At 42.3% G+C, this 11924-nt stretch overlaps 1 protein-coding gene across 1 annotated transcript; it reads left to right on the top strand.

Moving 5' to 3' along the window:
• The first annotated feature begins 1397 nt into the window (after positions 1–1397).
• LOC124690120 (zinc finger protein 6-like) lies at positions 1398–1964 on the top strand. Its single transcript, XM_047223552.1, has one exon. It carries the CDS (start codon positions 1398–1400, stop codon positions 1962–1964), a length of 567 nt encoding a protein of 188 aa, XP_047079508.1.
• The last annotated feature ends 9960 nt before the right edge of the window (positions 1965–11924 follow it).

Below are 11924 nucleotides of genomic sequence, written 5' to 3'. Positions count from 1 at the left end.
TGATTTTTATGGGTTATTTGCAGATTTCTCTCCGTTCTAATTCTCGTCCATATCATCATACTTAACGTATCTTTTTTTATATATATTTATATGTCTACAACAGTACACGAGTAGGTTGCCATGAGTGCAACCACATGCATGTTTATCCACTTCTATCAATCCAAACTCGCTCACACACAGTACTACCAGCGTTGCATGAGTCGTGTTCTCTGGTGAAAGTTCTAGAATGTGAGTCACACACTGCGTATGGTAGACCCAACACGAATCCCAGGAATAATAACCATAGGATTGCCTTTATCCAACGGTATATGCGGTGCTACGAATTATGGAATTTGATTGAGACAATAAGAGCCATCCCATTGTATATATAGATCCAACGGTTCATATGATGTGCTATTTGTACACTATATAGTGGTAGATAAGTGTGTCGTTGTTTACAATGTGATTATGTTCATAATATATGGTTATATGTTGCTATTTACCACTATTTATAACTAATTTAATATGTTGTAAACATGGGTATTTTTACCCGGGATATCCATTACCCAGTTGGGACGTTGGGTGGGAGTGAGGGGTTATGGAAGATAGTTATACCCATCGACGAATGTGGGTACGGATTAAAGATAAGCTCGAGATGGATGGTAAGGAAATTGGGTGACTCCACCCGAACTATACCATGCGGGTGCTATCCCTGCTGGCAAGTAGACACCCTTTACCAGAAGTTGAGTCCATCCTAGCTGGATGCCTGAAATTGTGGTGAAATCATGGAATTAGAGTGTGAGCAATTTTCTGTATGTGACCAATGTCATTATTGTGTGAATCCTTCGTTGCTCCAGAGACTAAAAAGAGAAACAAAGATATTTTATACTGAAAATTTTCTTCCTGGTTGGTATTGACAAGAATGGAAAGGTGCAGGGCATAGCTGATCGGCCTTTCCACTCCGCACGTCCTACTTGCGCGGAACTCATGGAACCTCCGTGTCACTATCTAGAAGTGACACACTAAGATTCACACCCGCCTTACATGGAGATGGAGCGGCCCGAGAATGGCATCCCGTAAGGCCATCGTAGCGCGGAAGCAGACGTACTTGCGTCCTGACTCTTGAGTCCCTGTTCTAGAACCTAGAACGGCGCACACTGCTTTGGTTTGGAAGCTTGCGTTGCGTGTGGCCATTTGCTCAATGTTCACCTACCTAACCTCCAATCTTGCTAGAGATGCCCTTCATTTCTTCCCATCCCATGTGTCCGTTTTCTCCATGCAGGCGCGACTTCCCTCACCCCTCGACGCGCTACATAACCTCAAGCGTCACTAGCACTTGAGCGAAAACGACGACAAACCAACCTCATCACCTCAACACGAACGTCTGCTAGCTAGCTAGCTAGACAGCTCACTCATCCATGGCGGACATACGGTGCGACCAGCGCAAGGTGACACCGCCAAGTCCGTCGTCCCTGAGGATCTTCGGCTACGACGTGGCCGGCGGCGCCACCAGCGTCACGGAGGTGCCGTCCGCGCCGCCGACGCCGCAGGCGGCGGATGGGCGGAGGTTCGAGTGCCACTACTGCTGCCGCGAGTTTGCCAACTCGCAGGCGCTGGGCGGCCACCAGAACGCGCACAAGAAGGAGCGGCAGCAGCTGAAGCGCGCGCGGCTGCACGTCGACGCCGGCATGGGCTACTTCCCGCCGCCGCCGGGGCACGTGATCGCCGTAGGAGGGCACGCCGGGCCGTCGGCCTACCCGCGTGTCGACCTCCACAGATGGGTCTACCTCGCACGCCAGCCGACGGTGGGCCTGCCCTTCCATGCTCTTCCGGCCGAGCCACGGCTCCACGACGCAAGCGACGGTGCCACCAGCACCAGTGCCAGCAGTTTCGCTCGTTTATACGAGGCGGATGACGGCACCGAGGAAGCCTCCGCGATGGGGCTGGACCTCCATCTCAGCCTTGCTCCGGCCAGTTCATCGTGATTCGTCAGTAAATTGAATCGTCACCTCGCTAATTTTACCATATGTAACAAGTTGCCAAGTCCCATCTCCCAAAGCTTATGATCATGTCGCTTCTTTCCTTTCTCTTGGATGTCCCTTTTATTCGCTGTTCGTTCGTTCCTGCTTTCACCCTCGCCAAATGTCCAGTGGATACATATTGATAATATACAAATTTGGGTCGGCCTAGCGCTCTACCATGATGGAACTACAAATTTTTAGTTAAGAAAAATTCAATTGCAACCAATGTGCAACTACAACCATTGTGCAGATGGAAAAAAAAAATCGGTTGCAGCCATGATGCAATTGATCAGCATGGATCTCCTTGCCTAAGGAGTTGATTAAGTTCTAAACGAAAAAGACGTAAACACAACATCTCAAACAAGATTATACTGAAATTAGATATTTTTGGTGTATATCCCATCTCAGGCTCAGACCAAAAAAATACAACTCTCGTCCATTATGAATTATCGTCAAATACGAACTGAATATTTTTTTTGTTAAATTGAAATGCGAATGGTATCACTTATATATATTTTGATCCTTCAGAAATTAGGATCAACCCTCAGCCCACTGCCACCCATCCCCACCAAAGAGCATCCTTCCCAATATGACATCGGACAACAACGCCCGATCTAATACAGGAGTAGGTTTTTTTTTTCTTGGCCGGTATTTTCGATATTTTGGCGGGAACCAATTTTATCCGTTACCACAGAGAAAAAATAATAATAAACGCAGTTTTCCGATATTTAAACAATTTTTCAAATTCGTTTTTTTGATAACTTTTGAACGAATAGTAAACTGGTTTGACAAATCTCAGACGGTATTTCCGAAATACCGTTCTTCACCGGTATTTTTCGCCTACCGAGAAAAGAAAACCTCAGACAGGAGTAAACTAAAATCAGGTGGTAGTAGTAAATATTTCTAGCGCATATCACATCTCAGGCTGAGACCAAAAAATATTAAACTCTGGGTCTTTATCCTGAAAATGCAATCTGAATATATTTATTATTAAATTGGAATAATGGTTCAACTTTTGCACTTTGACCGTTAAAAAATTAGGAAATTAAATAGTAGCAGTTCACTACCACCCATCCTTGCAGCTGCATGGTCCCCAGCAAGACCCGGCGGAGCAAAAGTTTGTCTGATTGGATGCATGGGTTCCCTCTGTATTGTGGCCCGCACGGTTCTTGAATCACCTCTGGGCCAGTCCCGCTAGGAAAATAGCCTAATCAGTTGTTTCCGCAGAGCCACCCTCGTCTTGCGCTTAGCCGACGCAAAAGGTAATCTTTCCCTGCGTGAGCTCAACCGACCATGGAGATGGCGGGAGCACGTGCGCGCTGCAGCGAAACGGGAAGGAAAGGATTCCGTCACCTCGGCCTCGAAACCCTTCCCCTATTTTTACCCTCCACTCTCACATTCCGATTCGAAACACTCCCTCCTTCGAGCTCCATTGCCAGGTCCCAAAGCAAGTAAGCGTGACACTCACCTCCAGTCGGCGGCGCCAAGACCACTTCCTCCTCTTCCTCGAGTTCATCTTTTCCACCACCCATGACTGTAAGGAACTACACCTTCAGCTTGTTATGGTAGGGTTAGATCTTTGTATGGTATGGTAGATCCATCTGGATATGTGTTGCATGTGTACCTGTGTAACATCTCAGGTTCTGAGGTTACAAAAGAGAGGAAACTGACGTGTGCATTGCAATCATGCATAGAATATCCAGGGAATTTTCGCGCTTTAAAAATAAAACCTGTCACACTTACAACAATTTCACTTGAGTTGATGGAATTGAAGTAGATCATCAAGTCAAGCGTTATAAACTTCAATGTGACATTTGCTAAAACCTTGTTTTGGGGTAGATATGAATTGATCTATCGGTTATATCAAATGGAACTATAACTAGAACTACAACACTTAAGTGAGGATCAAATATGAGTTCTTCCAAGGGATCATAATATGATATTCCTTGATAAAATATATGATTACCTATTCAACTAAAAAATAAAGAAACATAATAGAACTTAGAAACTATTCTTGACTTATCTTTTCCATGTATTTAACTAATTCCCATTCCTACCATGACCTTCATGGTATATCTTCACTTCAAATCTTGAATGTATGACAAGGAGATCAACACTAGTCTTGTCATCAAGTTTCCACTTATTCAATCCTTATTTATTCAAATCTATCTTAGTTAAGCCTCATATAAGGGAGGTAACAATCCATATATCCAGAGGATCACATCATTGTCCCTTGAGTAGAACTCTAGGTGATCATTCAAGTCATTTACTATGAAGTGAAGTCATGGATACTAACCTTAGCTATGCCTATACCTAAGAAGGTACCATACAAGTGCTACACCCTAGTTGATCAAGCCAATACTTGAAATTGGAGATGAGAACCATGTGTCACTAATAATACCTTAGGAAGCCAAATTGATCGACACAACTTGGTAATGATCATAAACCCTAAGAACTTGAAGTAGAAGAATTGTGAATAAGTTGATCATATCCAATGCACCTCTATCCCTCGAAATCACCTGGTAGCCGCTGCCGGTGTCGAGTAAGAAGATGGAGCCACCCCAGCGTCCGTGGTGAGGTCGAGGAGAAGTTCTTCGGTGAGGAGATCATCCGAGCAAAGCTGAGCATCAAGGGGAGGCCGGAGCTGAGCGAATTTTGTCGATCCTTTTCGTCGGCCATGTCGAAATCGGCGAATTTCAGCTCGAATCCGACATCAATCGCTGATGCTGACCACACTATTAGCTCCAGGGTATGAATACGCACCCATAGCTCTCTTGTTTGCATCATTTGGTTATGTGTAGCTCGGTTTTTAAATCTCACCGGAGTTGCGTCGCCGTGGACATACTCCCCGGTGATGCTCATGTGGTCTTTTCAGAAAAGCCCCAACACCATCGTTCTGAGAAGCTCAAGGAGTCAAGGAGAGCCGTTAAAACCTAATCGTGCAACTCCGGGGGCCCAAATCGGCGGCGCAGTCGCCGCGTGGCCGCTGATACGTCTCAAACGTATCTATAATTTTTTATGCTCCATGCTTGTTTTACACCAATTTGTATATGTTTTGCTAATGCTTCGTTGCACTTTTATACATGTTCCAGCACTAACCTACTAACAAGATGCCATAGTGTCAGTTCCCTGTTTTCTGCTGTTTTGTATTTCAGAAAAGTTGTACATGAAATATTCTCGGAATTGGACGAAACAAAAGCCAAAGTCAATATTTTACCGTAACGAAGACGAAGTTCAGAGGGGAGTCGAAGAAGGGCAGCAGGGCGGCCAGATGATACGTCTCCGACGTATCGATAATTTATTATGTTCCATGCTACATTATTGATGATATCTACATGTTTTATACACATTATATGTCGTATTTATGCATTTTCCGGCACTAACCTATTAACAAGATGCCGAAGAGCCGCTTGCTCGTTTTCTCGTTGTTTTTGGTTTCGAAATCCTAGTAAAGAAATATTCTCGGAATTGGACGAAATCAACGCCCAGGGTCCTATTTTGCCACGAAGCTTCCAGAAGACCGAGGGGGAAAGGAAGTGGGGCCACGAGACGCCGCCACAACAGGGCGGCGCGGCCTAGGTCTTGGTCGCGCGGCCCGCGGCGTGTGGGGCCCTCGTGTGGCCCCCGCGTTGCCCTTCCGCCTACTTAAAGCCTTCGTCGCGAAACCCCCGGCACCGAGAGCCACGATACGGAAAACCTTACCGAGACGCCGCCGCCGCCAATCCCATCTCGGGGGATTCCGGAGATCACCTCCGGCACCCTGCCGGAGAGGGGATTCATCTCCCGGAGGACTCTTCACCGCCATGGTCGCCTCCGGAGTGATGAGTGAGTAGTTCACCCCTGGACTATGGGTCCATAGCAGTAGCTAGATGGTTGTCTTCTCCTCATTGTGCTTCATTGTTGGATCTTGTGAGCTGCCTAACATGATCAAGATCATCTATCCGTAATACTATATGTTGTGTTTGTCGGGATCCGATGGATAGAGAATACTATGTTATGTTAATTATCAAGTTATTACCTATGTGTTGTTTATGATCTTGCATGCTCTCCGTTATTAGTAGAGGCTCTGGCCAAGTTTTTGCTCTTAACTCCAAGAGGGAGTATTTATGCTCGATAGTGGGTTCATGCCTCCATTAAATCTGGGACGGTGACAGAAAGTTCTAAGGTTGTGGATGTGCTGTTGCCACTAGGGATAAAACATTGATGCTATGTCTAAGGATGTAGTTATTGATTACATTACGCACCATACTTAATGCAATTGTATGTTGTTTTGCATCTTAATACTGGAAGGGGTTCGGATGATAACCTGAAGGTGGACTTTTTAGGCATAGATGCATGCTGGATAGCGGTCTATGTACTTTGTCGTAATGCCCAATTAAATCTCACTATATTTATCATGTCATGTATGTGCATTGTTATGCCCTCTCTATTTGTCAATTGCCCGACTGTAATTTGTTCACCCAACATGCTTTTATCTTATGGGAGAGACACCTCTAGTGAACTGTGGACCCCGGTCCTATTCTTTTATACTGAAATACAAATATGCTGCAATACTTGTTCTTTACTGTTCTTGCAAACAATCATCTTCCACACAATACGGTTAATCCTTTGTTACAACAAGCCGGTGAGATTGACAACCTCACTGTTTCGTTGGGGCAAAGTACTTTGGTTGTGTTGTGCGAGTTCCACGTTGGCGCCGGAATCCCCGGTGTTGCGCCGCATTACATTCCGCCACCATCAACCTTCAACGTGCTTCTTGGCTCCTCCTGGTTCGATAAACCTTGGTTTCTTTCTGAGGGAAAACTTGCTACTGTCTGCATCACACCTTCCTCTTGGGGTTCCCAACGGACGTGTGTCAACTGCACGCATCACCAGACCACACCTAGGTGCGCCCTGGCCGTGGCCCGCACCTAGGCGTGGTGTGCCCCCTGGCCTCCACCGACCTCGCCCTTCCGCCTATTTATTCACGATCTCGGGAAAACCCTGAACACCTGAGCCTCCATCCACGAAAAGTTCCATCGCGGCCGCCATTGCAGACCCTAGCTCGGGAGGGTTCTGAAGCTCTTCCCGGCACCCGGCCGGAGAGGGAAATCATCGCCATGCCCGCCTTCGAAGTGATGCGTGAGTAGTTCATCCCTGGACTATGGGTCCATAGCAGTAGCTAGATGGTTGTATTCTCCAATTTGTGCCTAATGTTTAGATCTTGTGAGCTGCCCAGATCATCCTTATGTAATGCTACATGTTGTGTTTGCTGGGATTCGATGAATATTGAATACTATGTTGAGATCGATTATATATTCTTGTCATATGTTATTTGTGATCTTGCATGCTCTCCGTTGCTAGTAGATACTCTGGCCAAGTAGATGCTTGTGACTCCAAGAGGGAGTATTTATGCTCGATAGTAGGTTCATGCCTCTAGTTTTCTAGAAGAGTGACAATAACTTCTAAGATTGTAGATGTGTTGTTGCTACTAGGGAGAAAACAACAATGTTTTATCCAAAGGTAATTCTATTGTTTACTTTACACACATTACTTAATGCGATAATATGTTGGCTGCAAGTTAATACTAGAAGAGATTCGGACAATAACCGGAAGGTGGATTATTAGTCATAGACGCAGTTGGATTACGGTCTATGTATTATGTTGTAATGCCCAAACAAATCTCATAGTAATCATCTTGTCATGTATGGTCGGTATTACAATTGCCTAGCTGTAATTTATTCACCCAGCATGTTATTTATCTTTATGAAGAGACACCTCTAGTGAACTGTGGACCCCGGTCCTTTCCTTTATACTGATAAATTCAACCACTGCAATCATGTTTTGTTTACTTTCCGCAAGCACTGTTCTCTTTAATTACTACAAACATCTCCTTCCACTCGATATGTTTAATACTTTGTGTTCAGCAAAAACCGGTGATATTGACAACCTCACTGTAAGTTGGGGCAAAGTATTTTGGTTGTGTTGTGTGCAGGTCCCACGTTGTTGTTGACGCCAGTAGTGCGTCCTACCAATAGTCAGCTAGCAATACCTTCAGAAGTCACGCCTTTCTTCTACTGGTCGATTAAACCTGTTTCTTACTGAGCAAAAACTTGCTGATGTGCTCATCATACTTTCATCTTTGGGTTCCCCAACGGTATGCAATCTGCGCTCATCAGCCATCAGCGTCAAGTCACCGGTAGGGGGGACGTGGCCGGTGGGACCGTCTGACCGGTTTGATTTGGTCAGCGTCGCACGTGGAAGCAACATGTCACGGGTCTCACCTGTCTGTGTGTCTGTAACTGGGGTTAGACTTGGTACATTTAGTGCTTTTCTTTAAATTCAAATTCCAGAAAATGATTTACACTTTACAAATTCATACCTAATTCATTTCAACTCAGAAAAATATAAATGAGATATCAAAATGTTCAGAAAAATAAACTCTATACACTAAAACTATAATCTCAAATTTTTAATAAAAAGTAAAATTTAATTGTTCAATACCTATTAATAAGCATTTTATTTTATCCTAATGACAAGAAACATTAATAATTAGTTAAAATTTCAAAAATAAGTAATAACCATTTAGTAAATAAGTAAAACACTAAAAGTATTTTTCTTTTATCATATTAGCATCAATATTATAATTATTGGTATTTAAAACCCTAAATTGCATTTACCTTATTTATGATTTCCTTTAGATGATAAAAATATAAGAAAAATGCTCAAACTCAATATTACCTTATACTTAAGAGTTATTTATTAAGTTCAACTTTATTCAACAATTTTTTTGAAACTTTAACAATAGGAAAGGCTCTTACTGCTTTCTATATTGCTTAGAAGATAGTTTTACATCTTACATATTTACATCTATGTGAAGAGAGACTCTCAGAGCAGGCTGGAAAATATATTCAACAATTTAATTACAGTAGGTTAAAGAGGAAACCCTAGTTCAGTTATGAACAAACCCTAACTCCATGTCCTATGAAACCCTACTTCTGTTATAACCCTAACTCTATAATTTTATGTGAACCCTAAAACCCTAGGAACTCATGAAATGTGATACTACCATCTTAACCTTTACCCATAGATTCATACTTATGAACTAAATGCATGCTCATGTTCTCCTAAAATAGTACAAGCCCAAATACAAATGAGGTTATAATTTCATGTCATTATTTTGAATAATACCTTGTATGCACACTAATGATAAACCTACTTTGTTGTTTACATACTATTAACCCTAAATTACCGGCCATTCCTTAATACAACACCATTACGATCATCCATAATGGAAACCCAAGGTAGTAACCCACTTATATGTTCATGCTCAACTAAACCCTACAAGTACTACTATACATAGTTATGAATCATCTTGTTTAGGAACCAACTATGCCTTACTTAGTGAATCCAATAGTAAACGACCCTATACATCAATATCCTTGTTTTAAAATATTTCTTATTCCATAAGGAACATGTTCTTCAAAAGTTATTCTTTTGAAGTAATGAAGTAATCATAAACCATGTCTTATTGGACTTAGGGTTGACAAATATTCATTATATTCAAAGAATATGCCAACTACTGTTCACCATGTGTTACTATGATTGTTATGCTTTATATACCATTGTTAAAAGGAACCAACTTAACTAAACCTAATAAGAACATTGTTTGTAGAACCACTCTAAAAGTGCAAAACACCCTAAAGAAATTCTTACAACTCATTAAAACTAAATCATCGGGGTAAGGTTACGCTTAGAACGAATTCATCTCATACTTATGCATTATGGAATCTTTGTTAGTTCTTTAAACATTGTCCTTACCAAACGAGATGATGCTATTTCAGAATTTGGAGTTATCCTGTATCGAAGCTTTTGCCTGCATAATCTTGCAGTCAAGAAAGGCAAGTTCATCACTTGCTCATGTCACCCTGATTAGTATTATCAAATTATCTGCAAATGTGTGATGGGCAATGGAAACATTGTATGAGTTTGGTGGAGGTTCCATTGCAACTGGGTTATCCATATAGGACTTAACAACAAATGTCGTCCAGTGATTCTTGTATTGTAATACTCGTGTTAACCATAAGATCTAAAATAGGATGGAGTAGTAAGTTGTTCTTTTCCCTCTCGCATATCAACGGGTACAATTTATAGGAGGCCCACAGAGACTGCCGGGAGGAGCCCCGTATTGTTTCCACGGTATGGTGTATCTATGAGGGGTTGTAGGGTGTTGATGACGTTGGGACTCCAAGTACAGAGTGTTGTGGCAGCAAAGTATTTTCCCCACAAGGTTGACTCGAGGGTTTATATCAAACTCTCGGGGAATGGAGTAAAGAGGCAACTCTCCCTCTCTTCTTCTAGCAATCCTGCAAAATAAAATAAAGCCTTATGTACCCAACTCCATCGTGTGGTTGTCAAGCACAAGGTTTCGTGTAAGTAAAATTAAAATAAAGTAGCAACTAAAGTAAAGTCAACTAAACAAGTGAAGTAAACTAACTAAAAGTGATAAAGGTTTGTTTGTTTTGGGGTTTTATGTGCAAATAAGATAGATAAATATTTTTTGTATTTTCGGATTAAAATAGTGCAGCAAATAAAAAGTAAGATAAATGCAATGTAAAGATGTTTCTTATGATTAAAATTGGACCGGGTTCATGGGTTCACTTGACTATTATATCTATTAAGTTGTAGTGGATAATAATATTTCATCAATGAGATATAAAGAATATAATTTCAACATGTGTAAGATACGCATTCATATGAACATCACGTCCTAACACAGAGATGATGCAACACATCTATCTTATACTCCACAAGACATAAAACAACTTCATGCAATCTTATATTAAGAATTAACAGAGTATAGCCATAAGTACTTTACGTGACGAACATAGCACATACATTCACTTTATCCCTAGTGATATAGCTAAAGAAAAGGCAAAGCCATAATATATCATGAATTTATTGTCACTATCCAATCACTAAAACCATGCTATTCCATCTAACACTAACATCACCCCACACACGTTCTTGCATACAAGTTGGATCAAAACCAATACTTAAGGTACATAATATGCATATATCACTACATATTACACAAAGTAGAGTCAAATCGCATAGCACAATGTCATAGAATAAAGATCCACCATATAGAGATTACATATATGACCATAATCATGTTGGACAGCTCATATCACTAGTAGGAAAAGGTATACCCATGGTGCACCAAAATGGTCCACTCTTGGCGCAGGTCGTGTGCCACACATATCAGGCCACTAGTGTACCCTCACTCGTGGCGCACGGGCTGGTGTGCCACTAGTATATGAACTACCCGCGGCGCACAGGCTGGTGGGCCACGGGTAACTATCCATAGTGCGTCATAGGGTATTTTTTTCAAAAAAATTAATACGTTTTCAAACCCTATATCTAGATCTGATGGCAGTTTTGTGATTGCGCCCCCCTGCGCAGCTGGATGTTTTTGCCATCGGATCCTCACCAAGTGTGGAGCATGACATGGTCGTTTGAAGACGAGCAGATCATGGAACCATCGTCCATGGTAGGGGCGGAGCAGGGCGCTGTCGTCCATGGAAGGGGCGAAGCAGGGAGTTGTCATCCATGGTAGGGGCGGAGCAGGGCGTCTTCGTCCATGGCAGGGGCGGAGCAAGGCGTCATCGTCCATGGCAGGGGAGGAGTGTTGGAGATATGCCCAAGAGGCAATAATAAAGTGGTTATTATATATCTTCATGTTTATGATAAATGTTTACATACCATGCTATAATTGTATTAACCGAAACATTGATACATGTGTGTTATGTGAACAACAAGGAGTCCCTGATACGTCTCCGACGTATCGATAATTTCTTATGTTCCATGCCACATTATTGATGATATCTACATGTTTTATGCATACTTTATGTCATTATTATGCGTTTTCCGGAACTAACCTAT

Source organism: Lolium rigidum, chromosome 2 (assembly GCF_022539505.1).
Source record: "Lolium rigidum isolate FL_2022 chromosome 2, APGP_CSIRO_Lrig_0.1, whole genome shotgun sequence".
NCBI lineage: Eukaryota > Viridiplantae > Streptophyta > Magnoliopsida > Poales > Poaceae > Lolium > Lolium rigidum.
Note: the sequence above shows the minus strand (reverse complement) of the source record. Positions and strands in the feature narration are given on the sequence as shown.